The sequence below is a fragment of the Vulpes vulpes genome, chromosome X, assembly GCF_048418805.1.
Source record: "Vulpes vulpes isolate BD-2025 chromosome X, VulVul3, whole genome shotgun sequence".
In the NCBI taxonomy this organism is placed as follows: Eukaryota; Metazoa; Chordata; class Mammalia; order Carnivora; family Canidae; genus Vulpes; species Vulpes vulpes.
Window position 1 is genome coordinate 4773850 of NC_132796.1, and position 17805 is coordinate 4791654.

General features: G+C 43.2%; 1 protein-coding gene across 3 annotated transcripts in view; it reads right to left on the reverse strand.

Moving 5' to 3' along the window:
• Positions 1 to 17805, reverse strand: part of PNPLA4 (patatin like domain 4, phospholipase and triacylglycerol lipase) — a 123529-nt gene that overhangs the window by 11711 nt on the left and 94013 nt on the right. For 2 of the 3 annotated variants that reach the window (XM_072743468.1, XM_026015283.2), the window contains exon 7: positions 3512 to 3663. In XM_072743468.1, coding sequence (XP_072599569.1) covers positions 3622 to 3663 — 42 coding nt within the window. In that variant the 3' untranslated portion in view covers positions 3512 to 3621. Of the gene's footprint in view, positions 1 to 3511; positions 3664 to 17805 lie in introns of those variants that run through there. The other variant, XM_072743469.1, reaches the window with a different exon arrangement.

The window sequence follows — 17805 nt, forward strand, 5'->3', positions numbered from 1 at the left end:
ATGGTCTTCAGCTAGGCTAGAAAGAAAGGTGAAACCCAAGCAAGTGTTGAGAGCTACAAGCGTACCGTTGTTCTTTACGCTCCCAGGTGACATATTGCTAATGGGGTCACTCGCTCGTAAGAAAGATAGTTGACAAAGCAGAAATCTAAAAAAAAAAAAGTACCGAGTCTCTGCATTGACTTCTAGATTCCCCAGGTGGGAAGAAATCTGCAAGGCAGTGGTGATCTATAGCATGTAACTGGGAATATGAAAATATAAGATCTACGGAAAACATTGCATTTTGACTATGTAATTTTTTAAATAAAAGTTGACAGTTTCTGATTTTGGTATCCTACAGTTAAATTCATTTCCTGGTTGTTCAGTTACTCTCATTTTCTTAGTTAACGTAGTGCAATAAGCTTACATGCACGTTGCACAAAATTCAAAGGTCCTGAGGGGCATATAGTGAAACATAAGCCTCCTTCCTCTTTTTCCTCTGCTACCCAGTTCCACCCGAGAAACAACCATGTTGCTGGCATTGTGGTAAATTTCCATTTTCCTAATCTTATCCTATTCAAATCAAATCAGGACAAAATAAGGACACCCAGGGAGTCAGGAAGGGAGTAAGTCAGCAACTTACTGTACCACTTTGTGCTGCTTCACAGATGAGAAGCATAAATGGTGGTGGGTAGGCGGTGGGTGAGAAACTTGCAGATGAATACAGATGAAAACCCAAGAAGCCCCAGTGCAGGCCATCATTCTGAGCTGCAAAATGCCTGCAGGGCAGGGTGGCAGGGGGACAGTGTGGACGATGTGGAATCATCAATCTGATCTCCCAGAGCATTTGCAAAACCACTTTTTTAAGGTCATATAAAATATTAATAAGATGCATATATTTATTTACTGATGCAGAATATGAGTGACTCATGTCATTGTTACCACTACACGGAAAATTGTCTGCGACACTGCAAAGGGGCTGTTACCACAAAGGAAGATTCTGGAAAGGTGGAAATGTACAAGAGCTTTTTGGGAGGCGACAAATCAGTGAGAAGTGTCCAGGATCCAAGATTCATCTCAGAATCGTACTAGGGCAGATGCTAGGCTGCTGTGGGTTGAAGACTTAGAGAAAAAAGAGCAGGTCATAGACAACTGTGTTACTGTTTGGCTGTGAAGCAGAAAGACAGAGCTAGGGCACTCGTGTGATCACGGGAGTGAGTTTTTTTTTTAAATAAGAGACTTGAACATCAGCCTTACCTCCTTACCTCTTGTTACAGACAACTTACTGTTGGAGCAGAGCAAGTTTTCTAGAGAGTCACACACGGCCACCCCATCTTCAGTACACACCCCACGTCCTGCAACTATAGATACCCCTTACTTTGCCATGGTCTGGGTCAGGGATGACTGACAAGGGCTAATAACCGTAGCTGGTATTGACTGGATACATCCTGTCCTTTCGAATTTACACACATTCTGCAATGGCATCATGACAAAAATCCAGCTTGGTACTTAATAGCTGTACAGCAGGTGCAAGAAGGTGAGCAGACTAAGGTTTAGAGAGAGTAGCCAGTTTTCTGCAGGTCATCAGCTCGTAAGTGGCAAGGGTGTTATCAGACCCCTGCAGCCCAATAACAGAAGCCACCGTGCTACCATCTCACCCCTGTCAGCGACTCACAACAATATCAAGAAGTGTGTGAAAGCATGAAGAGATCTGATCATACAGACCAAACCTCTGTAGCCGTGGAGTCCACGAATGTAGAGCCTGGGTCCACTGTCTCTGCAGCTCCGTCTCATTTACATACGTCATTGTAAACACAACTAGCCTGACCATCGGCAGCTGTGGCCCTGGAGATTCCAGTGACCAGCCAGGGTGCAAACAAACTGAAAAGAATGCAGATTTATCCAGCGTGTGCTAACTCAACACAGAGGAATCTGTTGGCTTTGATGCGAGAGGCAGGTGTATACCTGAGAGGGAGAGAGGAGTTGGTCAGCGATGTGTCTTTATTCTGGTGCCCAGAAGATGGGTCAGACTCCAGAGTGGATGTTGCTATGGGGGTTTTGTAGATGTGAGCAGCAGCAGCTATCAGCTGTGTGTGTGTGTGTGTGTGTGTGTGTGTGTGTGTTTTAAGATTTTATTTATTTATTTATGAGAGCTACAGAGAGAGAAAGAGAGGCAGAGATGCAGGCAGAGGGAGAAGCAGGCTCCATTCAGAGAGTCCGACGTGGGACTCGATCCCGGGTCTCTAGGATCATGCCCTGGGCCAAAGGTAGGTGCTAAACAGCTGAGCCACCCAGGGATCCCCTATCAATTGTGTTTAAGGAGATTACCCTGGGTAATATGGGTGGACCTCATCCAGTCCTTTGCAGACTTAGAATACAAAAAAGTAGGAGTCCCTGGAGTAAGCGATCCAGCTTCAAAACTGTAACACTGACATCCTGAGTCTCCAGCCTCCTGCCTGCCCTACTAATTTCAGCCCCCTAGATCATACAAGCCTGTTTCCCAAAGGCAAATCTCAGTATATAGCAATCTGGTTGGTAGATAGATAGACCTCCAGAACCTATATAGGCATCTCTCTACCTATCTACCTACCTGCCATCTATCAATCCATCACCTATCAATCAACCCATCAATCAATTGATCTATCATCAGTTTATCTATTATCTATCCATCATGTTGGTTTTGTTTCTCTGGAAACTCCTGACTGATACAGTCATTATGAAGAGGCAGAGCTAGATCACGGAGGGTCACAGGTCACTTTCCTGTTGCCACAATCACTTTCTTTTATGTTGACTGTGGCTTGCTTACTCATGTCTGGGGCTTCTTTCTGGACCGGTGTTCAGTATTTCTTCTTTGATTTCTGAGTGCTCTCCTGTTTGTTCAGTATTCTTCATCTTTGCCATCAAATATTTTTCCTCTCTCTTGATCTTTATGCTTTCTTCTCTACTTTTCATCAGTAATTCTACATTCTTTTTTCTTTCTTTCTTTTTTTTCCAGTTTATTTATTTAAGTAATCTCTACACTCAACATGGGGCTTGACTTCTGGACTCTGAGATCAAGAGTCGCATGCTTTTCCAACTAAGCCAATTCTGTGTTCTTTTAATTGCATCAAAAGACTTGTGCAAAATACCATCCCTACAAGAATCACTATGCACCCATCACTTTACTATGCCAGTTAAGAAGCATGGTTTCCTGTGATCCCCGGAACTGAATGCCTGCTTTGGCTCTAATAGATTCAGGTGAAAATCATGTCCAGTGGTGTTAATTAATTATGCAATTCATCCCTGAACATGGTATTTATATCTGTCAGCCAGGTGTGAATACTAAGGGACTTGCCTTTTTTACCACATCAATACCTAACCATTGTTTTATTGTAAATTTCGTCTCTACTTTTGGATGACAAATCCAACTGTTAACTCAGAAAGTTAATGTTTACAAAGGTAACATAGCTCTGTAATTTTATCAAAGGTCACTCAATAAAATATAATAGAGGTTTGGTGCCAGATAAATCTCTTTACAGAAACATGGCTCTTGTAATTTATGGTTTGAAAGCAAAAACAACAATTTTATTCTCTACAAATGTATTTCATTACTTTCATGCAGTACATTCCATAGCTAAGGAAATCTTTACCTTTTTTCTTGTCCAGTTAGTGTGTGCACTTTTCAGTTTTAATGGAAGAAATAGATCCCTAGGAGAGAATGAACATATATTAAACATATGTACAAATATTTAATAATAAAGGTAGAAAATATATTACAAAATAAAGTAAGAAATTTTGTTTCCTCCAGTGCCCTTTTTCTTTTAAAATCTTCTTTGTAAATTATTTTTCTTGGTTCCCTATGCTGCTTAAATTTTCTCTGATGTCTTTGCAATGATATTGCTCTGCAGATACCTGAATTATATCAGATCTACAGATCACATGAGTATGTAGCCATAGCAACGGACAGGCCAGGTAATGGTTCTGATTTTATATAGATTCATGAGCCCTTAAAATTAGACCTTTTTCATTTTAATGAAAAAGGGGGGAACCATTTCTACCCTTAAGAAGTATGTATACTTTGTATTTTTACCCTTTACAATCATATGCACAAATGATTGATGTACAATTAATACAAGCCTCGGATCCAGCATATAAAATGTTCTATTTTGAAAATCAGAAGTATGAATTGTGCATCAAAATAGAAAATCTGTAAACCTCACCACTTCACATTAGTGGAAAGAATGGTTCTACATAATATTACGATTTGAAGGTCTACAGGTTTGCTACTTTAAAAATGTGTACAATGTGTGAAAGCGAGCTTTGCTTTTGCAAAGATAACATTTTGCTAGGCGACATCTAAATCTCATGAATTCCCAATTAGATCAGCAATAATGAGATGTTATCTTAGGAGAGAATGTCTTAATTAGTGAGTGCAGCTTAATCTGGTGTTTGCAGAAGTGCCTTTACATCACGTGTGGAACCTGCATTACATCTGATTTTCTCTACCTACACCCTCCTTTCTAATGTGCAGGGAACTCTCCAGGATTTTACACCAACCCTACGAGATGCTGACGTTAACTTCTGAGGGCATATGTTATGGTGCACGTTTTCCAAGGTAGTATTTAAAACAAAAAATATTAACATCAATAAAGTTCTCCTGCTGTGACCAACTCATTCTCCTTAAAAATTGCCAACTAATCTGCATCATAGATAATATTTAACTTTTAAATCTTCCACTGTTCGTGCCACCCGAAATCATTCTCATCAGAACCTCCTCTGAATTATCCATTACTTTTTTTTTCTTTTTGGGATTGTATTAATTTGAGAGACAGAGTGAGAGCAGAGGGTGGAGCACAGAGGTAGGAGAAGCAGACTCCCCACTAAGCGGGGAGCTCCAGGCGAGGCTCTATCCCAGGAACCCCCATCGTGACCTGAGCCAAACGCAAAAGCTTAACCGACTGAGCCACCCACGCGCCCCTGTGTCATCCATTACTCTTAAGAATTAGTATTCACAGCAGAACCTTAAATGCATCTTACGACGCACAAGCAGCTAGTCTCAACAGACTACTTACTGCATGATGCCAAGTGTGTGACATTCTGGAAGATGCGAAACAGTGCAGACAGTGAAAAGATCAGCGATTGTCAGAGAGAAAGGGGGGCACAAATAGTGCACAGAGACTTTGAGAGGCATCAAAAATACTCTGTGTGACATTTTAATGACACATATATGTCACTATAAATTTGTCCAGCCGCACTGAACGTACACCACCGAGAGCGAAAGCTAAGGTCACCTGGGGACTGGCGATGATCACGTGTCCATGAAGATGTATCTGGGGTGAGGGGTGGAGTGTGCATGCGATGGGGGAGATAATCTATGGGAAATCTCTGTGCCTCCCTCTCAGTTTTGTTGCAAATTAAAACTGCTCTTGGGATCCCTGGGTGGCGCAGCGGTTTAGTGCCTGCCTTTGGCCCAGGGCGCGATCCTGGAGACCCGGGATCGAATCCCACGTCGGGCTCCCGGTGCATGGAGCCTGCTTCTCCCTCTGCCCGTGTCTCTGCCTCTCTCTCTCTATCTGTGTGACTATCATAAATAAATAAAAATTAAAAAAAAAAAAGAAAAGAAAAGCTCTCCTTTAAAAAAATAAATAAATAAAATAAAACTGCTCTTAAAAAATAAGGCCTGGAAGAAAAGAATTGACATCCTGTTGTCCTTGCTTCCTCCTTGTTCCGCATATGAAATGGATGCTCCTGGGTTCCTGCACCACTTGGTCTTGTCAGTACGAATGTCCATGTGGACCCCTCCAAGCCTCTTGACTTCTTTCTCCTTCTGTTGGCCACTTGCCATTTCCTAGCTTCTGTGGGGACGCCACACGGCGGTGGAGGGTCTGGGGGCTGCAGGCATCTCCTCCCCATGCGGCCCCTGTGCGGATTCTCTATGCACTGTCTGCACCAAGTCGGTCCTTTTAAAACATTCGAACAGGTTGTGTTCGTCTGTTGCTTGTGGTCCCTGGGCCAGCCGTGTGACCGTGTTTTCTGAAAATGACAGCTGTGTCTCCTCGTCACTCACATTGCGAGGCCAGTAATTCCATCATCTTCGCTTTTACAGATGATGGACCTGGGGACTGTTGGCGTTAGCTGGCGGGATGAGGACTCACAGCTGGAGTTTTATCATTTCATCTTCGATAAGGTCTGAGGGTCACTGCAGCTGCAGAGTCGGGTATCTGAATTTCCTCATGGAGGGAAGTAAAGTGAATCTCACCAAATGAATCCCTGCCTGGCTCTTCCTGTGCGAGGAAAAGCCGGTTCCATGTGCTGAGAGGACTTACAGATTGAGGGAGCCAAGACTTTTATGAAAAAAGTGAGTAATGCCAGAGAGCAGGCTGTGGAGCCTCTCATGGACCCCCTCCTGTCTTTGGGCCCACGTTCTAGCACCACAAGGAATCGTGTGCAGCCTCTTCCCCAGGGAGGAACCACACAGTCTCACTTGGACATATGCGAATTTAGATGCTCCGGGAAAAAAATGTTGCAAGTTCCGGATTAAATACATTTAAAAAGAGTTTATTTTTCTGTATTTGTTTTGCTTGTATGTTTTAAACACCAGGACTTCTAGAATATTTGGCCTATCGGTTCCATCTCTGGGAGAGTGACATAATAGGTGTCAACTCACCAATGTGCAGGCCTGCAGAACCCCAGTTTTCTGGACTCCCCAGTATCTGGGACTCCACCCCACGGAGTGTTCTCGAAAGGAACTGCTGTGTTAAGGCCTTTCTCCTCATGGCGAATACACTGAACCACTGGCCATTTCCTAACCTGAGCTGCTGTGGGCATAGGAAACAAGCAACGGTATTGCCAGATTCTAATTTAATTGGTCTGGGGAGACACTGGAGCTTTTGAACGCTACTCTAGTGTGGTTATTCTAGTGTGCAGTCAAGGTTGAGAACTCGTGGCTTAGGACTTAGCACAAAATCAGGTTATCCAGATGGCTTTGCAGTAGAGCTGCTGACTTAAAGTTAGATTCTTGGGAGGTAACAGTGAATAGTGATGGGTGAATGGGCCAAGGGTATGCCCAGAGCTGGAGAAGCTGGCAGGAGGGATGACTTCAAAGCCTATGTGGACTCTAGGGGCATCGGAGGCTTTTAAGATTGCTGTCGGCAGTGATAGAAGAAAGAAACTTTTTTTTAAATTAATTAAGTTTTTTTATTTTTGAATTTTAATTCCAGCAAGAGAGAAACTTAAAAAAAAAAAAACGGGAATACACTTTCCCCAGCACTTTATCTTATTTTTAGAGGGACGGTAAGCAGAAGGAGAGAAACTCTTAAGTAGGCTCCACACCTCGTGCGTGCCCAATCCGGGGGCTCAACTTCAGGACCCTGAGATCATGACCTGAGCTGAAATTGAGTCGGACGCTAAACCGACTAAATCACCCAGGCACCTCGACCTCCAGAATTTTATACTGTTGCTCTCTATCCGCCAGTCCTCACTAGCAGGGGACATGTGGCAAGGCAAGGCCACTACTGACCTCCAAGTGTGCAAGGTTGTTGAGCAGAGCGATAAATTCTATTTTTGTGGGACCTATGGCACCCATCAATCATCATTCTTCAAGGTAAACAGGGAGTCCTGATTTTTTAATTCTAAACTAACACTTGACACTAAACGCCTTCATCAGCCACCACCAGCAGGTCACTGTGAAACCAATTCCAAATGATAGACTTTACTCCTCGTCCGTTGCGTAACTATTGCGATAAACTAAAAATACTCCCGCTTCTTTCCGCACGTGCAATGTTCCACTAGTTAAAATGCACTGTTTCTATTTAGTTGGTAAACTGAAGCGAGTAGTCCGTAGGTTCCCCTGCAGCCTATTTATTCGCTGGGCTTTGTAGCTAGTATGCGATGCCTTCTCTCTACAGGAAACGGATATTTCTTTTCCAATCTTAAATAATTAACCAGTGTGATTTTCCACCCTCTTTGGCCGCCAGAGCACATCCCAATTGTGAGCATCCGTTTTGTTTTCTGATACTTCTTCCCCAGCCCCTCTCCTCATACAATGAAAAATCACGTGCTGAGGTATGTTTCAAAAAGTGTGTGTTTAGATTTATTTTAAAATCCTGTCTACTTTCAGAGAAAAAGCTTGGGACTATAAATCTATTTGAGGGAGGGAGAAAATGCAAAATCAATTCTTTTTTTTCTTTTTTGGCTTTTATGCTTCAAAAGTCATTAATTTTTAATTTTCATCCTGAAAGCATTTTCTTTCCCATCCATGCAGGGCCCAAGCATATCAGGGAATTTTAAGCAATTGAGAAGAAAAGTTTTGTTTCTCTTTTTACTCGTTTAATAACATTGAGTTGAAACTCTGGTTAAAGAAAGGCTTTGGAGACGATCTGGTCAAGGACCGTGCTCATGGGTCTCTTGCTATGTATTATTTAGTATATCGTACACGGAGAAATGAATTTTGGGCTTGGGATTTTGAAACTGATTTTCAAAAAAAAAGAAAAGAAAAGAAAATAAGAGAAGAGAAGAGAAGAGAAAAGAGAGAAGAGAAGAAGAGAAGAGGAGAGGAGAGGACAGGAGAGGAGAGGAGAGGAGAAGAGAAAGAGAAGAGAAAGAAGAGAAGAGAAGAGAAGAGAAGAGAAGAGAAGAGAAGAGAAGAGGAAAGAAAGAAAGGAAAGAAAGAAGAAAGAAAGAAAGAAAGAAAGAAAGAAAGAAAGAAAAAGAAAGAAAGAAAGGAAAGAAAGAAGAAAGAAAGAAAGAAAAAGAAAGAAAGAAGAAAGAAAGAAAGAGAAAGAAAGAAAGAAAGAAAGAAAGAAAGAAAGAAAGAAAGAAAGAAAGAAGAAAGAAGTTTTCAAAAGGATGTTTTGGGTCCAACTTGGGCTTCTATGGCGTCATGTTTGCCAGTGTGCACACCCTGCGTCCCCCGCCCCCCGCAGCTCCGTGGTGCCACAGCTGCCCACGGGCACCTGCCCATGTCACCTGCCTGGCACGGGCCCTGCCATAACCTCAGAGTCCTTGTGATCACCTGGGTCTCTGTGTCCTGATCCCACTGGAGGCCCAGCGACGGAGGAGGGCAGTGAGTGCGAACAGACGGCCAGGGCCCAGCACCAGGCCAAGGAAGGAAGTAGCTGCCTTGCCTTTGCCATGGCCCATCCGGCCCCTCATCTGCCCCTCCCGCCACCCTCCTCTGGCTCCTCCCTCGGCCAGGCCGGGATGCTGCACCGGCCTTGTGCTCTGCTCGGGATCTGCCACCCTGCGCTTCCTGCCTGTGCCCCTGTTCCCTCCCTGTCCCACCGTAACGCTGCCATCAGGCTAAGCTTGCACCAGTGAACATTGCTGGAGTAAGTAGTTTTCCAGGAGCCTCCAAAAGGAGGCTAGCTTGCATCTAAGTTGGAATAAATGCATATAGCATAAAAACTGACTTAATTTTTTGTGGTATCTCAGACCATTTTCTTAACAATGGAAAAATCTCTCTTTCAAGGCTTGTTTGCAAGGCCTTTCGCCCCATATTGTCCACTGCTTTGTTCTCAACTTCACGCCCCAGCCTTGTCAGAGTGAATCTGTTCTGATTTAGCGCTACCATGGCTTGTTCTTTCTTTCTTTTTTTACTTCTATTGTGCATTTTATTCTGGCGGATAGAGTTGTTTGCATGTCCTGATTTCTATAAGCTACTTGAGGGCAGAGGTAAAATTGCAAATTATCTTATCATTTTCCACCAATTTTAATGGAAACTGCAACTCCTTTCTTTACAGAGAGATTTCTATTTGAAAACCCACCACACTCACCCTCACCATACCTCCATCCTTTGCTGCCCCACACTCAAGTAGGAGACTAGATTTGTTTAATGTTGGCATCCGCAGGCATATAGACCTGAATTAAAAACATGTTGATGTTGTGCATTTGTGTGTGAGTTGGCTTTTTTATAAATGCACAATTCTTTAATTGAACATTTACAGTTTAATAAAACTGTTCCATTTGTAAAATCATTTTCATCCATCTGGTGAAATGTCAAAAAATATCTACTTAAAACTTACGCTTAAATAAAAATTCTCTTTTTCTTTTAAAGATTTTACTTATTCATGAGAGACACAGAGAGAGAGGCAGAGACACAGGCAGAGGGAGAAGCAGGCTCCCTGGAGGGAGCCCGATGTGGGACTCGATCCCAGGTCCCCAGGATCACAACCTGAGCTGAAGACAGTTGCTCACCCACTGAGCCACCGAGGTGCCCGCTTATCTAAAAATTCTATTTAGGGCCACTATGTGATATAAATGGGGTGCAGAGAGGTAGTGTGGTTCTGCAGAAACAAGAGTTTTATTCTTTATAGCAACTTTAATAGTTATATTTTTCTTAATCAGGTGACTGACTTATCCATGTTTTCCTATTTCTCCGTTGTTGTTACCTGAGTCATATTGAGCTATTTTTAACTTTTTCTAAGTTTATGCAGAAGCCCTAAAATTGGAAAGAAAAGCCTTGTATTCACAATGTCTATTTTCCCAGAGTAGAGGGAAACTTTTGCTAGTAGAAGTTTAATTTGCAAGGCACAATTTATAACACTATAAAGAGACATTTCTCTTGAAACCAAGAGCCCTATCATTTCTTTTCTCCTTCGACATCTGCAGAGTGAGAGTAAATATTTCTTAATTTAGAGGAAGGTAAGGCTATTTTTCAAGTGAATCCCCTAAATTAATCCACAGGAGGAGGCGTGCTGTCCTCCATCACACGTCTGCCTTAAATATAGTACCTACACAGATGAGGCAAACACAAAAATAGCTTCAGATTTAAATAGGTGATATTGTCTTGTATAGAAAAGATGAGTCTCATCGGTGATGTAAAAGTAGCTGATTTTTATACTTCTGGATTTGCAGCGGGTTTATTTTTTTCATAGAGTTCCTTTATTTGGTATGTAATTAATGGAGAGATTTAGCTTTGCCCTTCAGAAGCTTTTCATTTTTCTAGTAGGATTGAATCACTTGCTAATCATGAACTAATGCTATATTTTTGGCTACCTATCCATCTATTTTCTGTCTAAGTCATTGATTTATCTACAGCTTGTCTTGTCCTAGAAGCTTCAAAGGTGGTAACAGGTATTAGGTAATGGTATCCTTACTTATTTATTGTCCTATTTATTGTCCTCAATTTGAAGATATCAGATTCTAGCAATATGAAGTTTAAGATATCAAGGAATGATGTCAAATAAGAAATATTTAAACACACACACACACACACACACACACACACACACACACAACCCAGGGCAGCCCGGGTGGCTCAGCGATTTAGCACCTACTTCAGCCCAGGGCGTGATCCCGGAGACGTGGGATTGAGTCCCACATCAGGCTCCCTGCATGGAGCCTGCTTCTCCCTCTGCCTGTGTCTCTGCCTCTCTCTCTCTCTCTCTCTCTGTGTCTCTCTCTCTCTCTCATGAATAAATAAATAAAAATCTTAAAAAAAAAAACCCAGCCAGTATCCAAAATATTTCAGTTGCATTTGCCTGTTGTTATGTGCCCAACGTGCCGCATCCACATATTGGTAGCAGATCCACCGGGCCAACCTCAAGTGGCTCACTCTGATGCACTTATGTGGCCTGGTAAGTAGAGGGATCTTATCTCCTGCGGCTTCCAGCCTTGGTGGGCTCAGGCTGCCATAACCAAGTTCCACACACTTAAACAATAGAAATATATTTTGTCACAGTTCTAGAGCTTGGACGTCAGGGATCAGGATGTCAGCATTGTGTGATCTTAACAGCATTCACGTTGCTACAGCAAAACATCAGAGTCTGGGTGATTTATGAACTGGCAGGAATATATTCTTCATGGTTCTAGAAGCCAAGAAGATTGAGACCAAGGTGCTGAGCAGATTCGGTGTCTGGTTCATAGATGACCATCTTCTCGTTGTGTCCACAAGTGGCAGGAAGATGAGGGAGGTCTTTGGTGTCTCTTTTTCAGGAGTGCAGCCCCATGACTTTATCACCTCCCAGATGCCCCACCTCCACATAACATCACATTGGCAGTTAGGATTTTTAAAAAAGTTTTGTTTATTTGTTTATTTATTTATAAGTAGTCTCCACACATAATGTGGGGCTCAAAGTCACATCCCTGAGATCAAGAGTCGCATGCTCTACCAACTGAGCTAGCCAGGTGCGCCAGGAGTTAAGATTAAATATATGAATTCTGGGGTATGCAGACACTGGGCACACAGCAGTTGAGTCCTGGTGAGAGCGCTCATTGTGGCTTATAGACCGCAGCCTTCTAGCTGTGTCCTCCTGTGTTGGAGAGACGCTGCTCTGGTGTCTCTTCCTCTTCTAATAAGAGCACCAGGAGCACCCTGTCCTCATGACCTCATCTAAATCTAGTCCTGTACCATGGGCCCATCTCCATAGAAGATCATGTTGGCAGTCAGGATGTGAACACATGAATTGGGGGGGGGGATGCAATTTAGTGTGTAACACCTCTCTCTCTATTTTTTAAAGATTTTATTTATTTATTTGAAAGAGAGAGCACAATCAGGGGAGCCACAGAGGGAGAGGGAGAAGCAGGCTCCCTGCTGAACAGGGAGCCTGACTCAGGGCTCAATCCCAGGACTCAGGGATCACATCCTGAGCTGAAGGCAGATGCTTAACTGACTGAGCCACCCAGGTACCCTGCACCTTTGAGTTTAGATGAAATTTTAAGCTCACACTTTGAGGTCTGTTCTTGCTTCTAACACATAGGACAGAGAGATGAAACATAAAACGTAAAAACGGAAGAGTGATCGCCAAACTCCCAAATGAAGAGATCAGTTTTTTGGGGGACCAGAAACCAAACAGAAGCTCCAAGCAGTGGGGTGACCAGGGCTGCCGGACTCTCAGTCCACAGCAGGTAGACATTAGGTGTTTGACTTCTGCCAAATTATGGACAACCCCACCATGAGTCTGTGCAATAGTCCATCCCTTCCTAAAACAAGAATATCAGTGCCTGTAGGGCTTCACCCACCCTCTCCGTTAATATTTCACTACCATTTGTCCGTGTGCCTATTTATTTTACGTTTATCTAAAAAGACTTTGAATAATTGAACAAATGATGCCGTAAGAAAGATTTAAATGCCATCAAATATTCAATACTGTTTTCCCCTTCAAAAAGTAATTATCTACAGAACCAGAACGAAAGTTGGATTTCCTACAATAATAAAATCTTTCCTTACTGGGAAGGAAATCTTTTGGGTCTTTTTTTTTTTTTTTTTTTTTTCCAGCTCACTGCTGTGTGCAGGAGAGTGCTATCTAGCCCACAGTGAGCCTTGATAATGTAGTCAAGTGAGACACAGCAGAACACAGCAAAGCCCTCCTTTTTATACTGGATTCAAAAGGTCTTCGCTGATACAGATATTTTGCTTTAGAATCCATTCTGCTATGTCTGGGAGCATTTTCTCTACGTGACCTCCTCTTCAGTGACAGGGACAGTTCTGTATCCCAGCTGCAGCACGCGAAGTATGTGTCTGCAGAACGTCTGCAGATGGATAAGGGGCAGCTGTTCCGCTCATTGCACATTTTATGTACTGGCTCTTACCCAGATGTATCTCTTCATCTTATTTTTCCCTCGTACAGTTGCTCTTGAACTGAGTATCACAGCTTTCTGTTAAAAATTTGACTAAATACTCTATTACTGAGATTAAAATATTTTAAAATATATTCTTTTTATTTTTTCAAAGAATACACATCACAGGTTGAGTTAATAAATAATACACCTTGACAACAGAAAGGCTACTGGGAAAGACTCAGGATGAAGTAGGTTGAGTTCTTCAATTAGGAGGCTCAGAAGCAGGGACTGTTCTTTCACGCTTTGCCAGCACATCCTCTTTACAAACATAGGGATACGTTAATTGAATGAGTGCAGTTGCAAGAGGGTGCAAGGATGGGCATCTTTAAAATACACACAAACACACACATACGCACGGACATTTCTTAGAGAAATCCGTGCCTATATTGAATGTTGAAGTTTTTTCCCAGGTGTTACTCTAGCTGAATAATATACCAACATGTAATTCATGATCCTCAAGAGGGAAAATGAGCAGAATAATATTATTGTGCATGAACTCTGCCTTTCAGAGATGCACATTAACCTGTGCTCTTTTTATCACTTGGAAAGAGCAATAGCAAGTATCACCCCCCGCACAAAATAGCACTCAGTCAAAATGACTTTGGGGGGAGAATGCTTGAATGTTTCAGAGCCAGGGAAGCTGTGTGACATGCAAGAGAGGGAGACACGCATGTGAGCAAAGGCGCAGGTGTGGGAGTTCTTATCAGCCGCACAGTTTGGATGACCATTCCCCGACAATCCCCTAATATCGCCTGTCAGTCCAGACTCATTCAAACTTGGAACTGAAGAAATCCCAATGAATTTCTGCTTAAGCAAGAGTGGTATACCTCTGAAGAGTGACATGTACAGTCATAGCCCAGTTGTCTCCCGTAGTCCCTCAAATAAATGTTCCTGCCCTTTTGTCACTTCCTTTCGAGCACTATATACAGTCAATGGAATTCATTATAAAGGACCAAAACATCAACCATTCTGTTGCTTCTTCATAAGCACATAAAGAATGACACTGCCCACAATGTCTCCATCTTGCTTGGCAATGCCTGGCGAAGCTCATTTCCAGGATATGGGCTTGAGAGGAGGTAAGAAGTGTATTTCTACCCCTTCTAGCCCAGTTGCATTGTCACCGTAGAGCAAAGCACACCTCCAGGACAGCACATCACCCACCCAGCAGAGCAAAAACCAGAGCTGGCCTGCATGCTCCAGCCGCTGTCCCTCTTTTCCTTTCCCACCAGCTGTGGCCGGCTCTGTGTCTAAATACAAGAGGGTAGGTTTCCATATCAGACAGACCTGGTTGTATTTTTGGTCCCACTTGTAACTTTGGGAATCGACTCAACCTCTGGGATTCAGGGTCTTCCTTTGCCAGAGTGATGTGTCAATGCCCACGTTACCGGGTTAATGAGGAAGATTCACCAGCAGACATCTAGAAAGAGTGAGGCAGGATGTCAGGCACTTGAGAGGTCTGATAGACTCAGAAGTGCCTTTTTCTGTCTGGGTCTCCCATGGGGACATGGCCATCTTAATTGGGCCTTCCCCGACAAGCACAATGTAAGCGAGAGCCCGCAGTCCCCAGATGGTCTACAATCAGAACCATGTTGGCAGGGGTAGCCCCAGTGGTGCAGCGGTTTAGCGCCGCCTGCAGCCCAGGGCATGATCCTGGAAACCCTGGATGGAGTCCCACGTCAGGCTCTCTGCATGGGACCTGCTTCTCCCTCTACCTGTGTCTCTGCCTCTCTCTCTGTCTCTATGAGTAAATAAATAAAATATTAAAAAAAAAAAAAAAGAACCATGTTGGCAGAGCATACAGCAGTGGCCCGTGGCTCTGTGTGTGACTGCACAGAGGAGTGTGAAAACCTAGCTGTTTAAACCGAGTGGAAGTAAATTTTCTTTTGATATTATTCCCAAACTCTCCCACTTCAACAAACACCAAATTCTCAAATTCATGAATTGCCCACAGGTAAGCAATTACTGGTCTCTCACCCCTTCATCCCAAAAGCTTTCCTTCAAATGAAAATCTTCCAGCAAGACATTCTACCTCTGGAGGAGGGGGGAAAAACACCCAGAAAGCACAAAGCCTGAGTCTGTACACATACTACAAAGGATGGTGGTTCCCTGCTTAGCTGAGCCGTGTCTTCTGTGCCTGGGTCTCTTCATAGTGTCTTATGTTTGCCTTAGGTGCTTATTTTGGTTCAAAGTCTTATGAAATCTGCCAGAGGAAAAGAATGCGGGTCTGAGCACTTCCAACTCCCTATGGCCGAGGAACTTGAAAAGAATGTGCTAAATTTCACTGCCTGGTCTCTAGCCTGTCCTGACCAGATGATCTTGCTCTAGTAACCAGGTGAGATCATGGCAGCTTCATTATTAGCATCCACAGCCCCACATGCCACCTTGGATGTGACAAGCACCAGCCTGCGAATCTTCTTAAAGAATGCAAGAAGAAACTTTTTTTCCTGTTGGAAATGCTCAACAGGTGGTCTGGCTAATTGTTCTCCTGAAACCTAATAGTTTCCCAGTTTAAACCACCCTATAAGGTGTGTTGAGGGCTGTGGAATGCGGACCCTGTAGTCAACACATCTCTTATTCTCTTATCTTCGCATCAGTGATTAAAGCCAAAGGCAGGCCTTTCTCAGCCCAGAGTGAAAGAGTGAAAGACTAGGACCATGCAGGAGATGCTGTATTTCCTAGAAGGAATACTGTTCAGGCTTTAGGTGGTTTTCTCTGAATTCAGCTATTTCTTTTTTTTTCCCAAGTAAATTTCTTTCTTTGTTCCTGTCCCCTAGGTGAAGTCCCCAAAACACTTTATGGCTCTCCTATGTGCTTGGCTCATAAAGTCGCACACATTTCTTTACCCACTAAGCTGAAATTTCTGAGTCTGGGCAATTGGAATGGTTTAGCACGCAGAGTCCTTTCTGACTGCTGGGCTCATTGTCAGCTGCCCAACCCGCATGAATCCTTTACAACTGTATGACAACCACATTCCATAGGCGTTCGTGTCACCCCATCTGCAAATGGAAGAATGGAGATACCACCTGGTTAGGAACTTGTCAGGCATGCTGCTTGGATGGTCATAGTCACATCTGTCTTCTCAAACCGGAGTTCTGAATGCTTGCTCAGCCCTCCCCATGGCCATGTGAAAGCATTAGGACATGTAAGCAAAATAATGGGTATAAAGTACAGAGCAATCACAAAATGGGAGTTGCTTACTGGGTACTTATCCCAAAGATACAGATGTAGTGAAATGATGGGATACCTGCACCCCAATGTTCAAAGCATCACTGTCCACAGTAGCCAAACTGTGGAAGGACCCATGATGTCCTTCGACAAATGAATGGATAAAGAAGATGTGGTCTATATACACAGTAGAATATGACTCAGCCTTCAGAATACCCACCATTTGCTTTGACGTGGATGGAGCTGGAGGGTATTATGCTGAGTGAAGTAAGTCAATCAAAGAAAGATAATTATTTGGTTTCACTCATGTGGAATATAAGAAATAGTGGAAGGGGCCTTAAAGGAAGGAAGGAACCTGAATGAGCAAAAATTAGAGAGGAAGACAAACCATGAGAGACTCCTTACTCTGGGATATAAATAAAGGGTTGCGGAAGGGGAGGTGGGTAGGGGGGATGGGGAGACTGGATGATAGGCACTGAGGGGGGCACTTGATGGGATGAGCACTGGGTGTTATACTATATGTTGGCAAACTGAATTTAAATAAAATTTTTAAAAAACAAAACAAAACAATGGGAGTGGCTGTTTTCCTGAAATGGTATCAATCCTGTGACTTCTTACCTTCCGTCTCTGTCCCGCATGATTCATCCCTTTCACTACAGGACTTGCATGATACTTACACGCTGTATAAGTAATCACACTGCCATCTCTTGGAGTGATGAGCAAAATCTTATTCTTCCCCCATAAGCCTCCATCAGTAACCATCCTTCCTCAGGCAAGCCTTGTGCCTAACTAATCATTCCCTACCCTGGGCCTTGTAAGACGCGTGGAAGGAGGGTCACATTGGGTATATTGATCCAATGGCAACTACTGATTGAACGTGTGGCTTTCAGAAGGAAAATATAGGTCCTGAGAGGTATGGGCTTTCCATAGACTTTGCCTGGGTAAGATCCTGCTCTAACTCAACCCTCTGCCTTCTGTCTCAGCATGGGCTAATCTGGTCTGAGAATCAAACCTATTTCAAGGCTGAGACAAATATAGTCCTTCAAAATGTTTTTCTAATTCTGTATGGGTTATCTATAGAAGTGTAAATGGTTCACAGCAAGGAACTGCTTTTCAGAGAAAGAC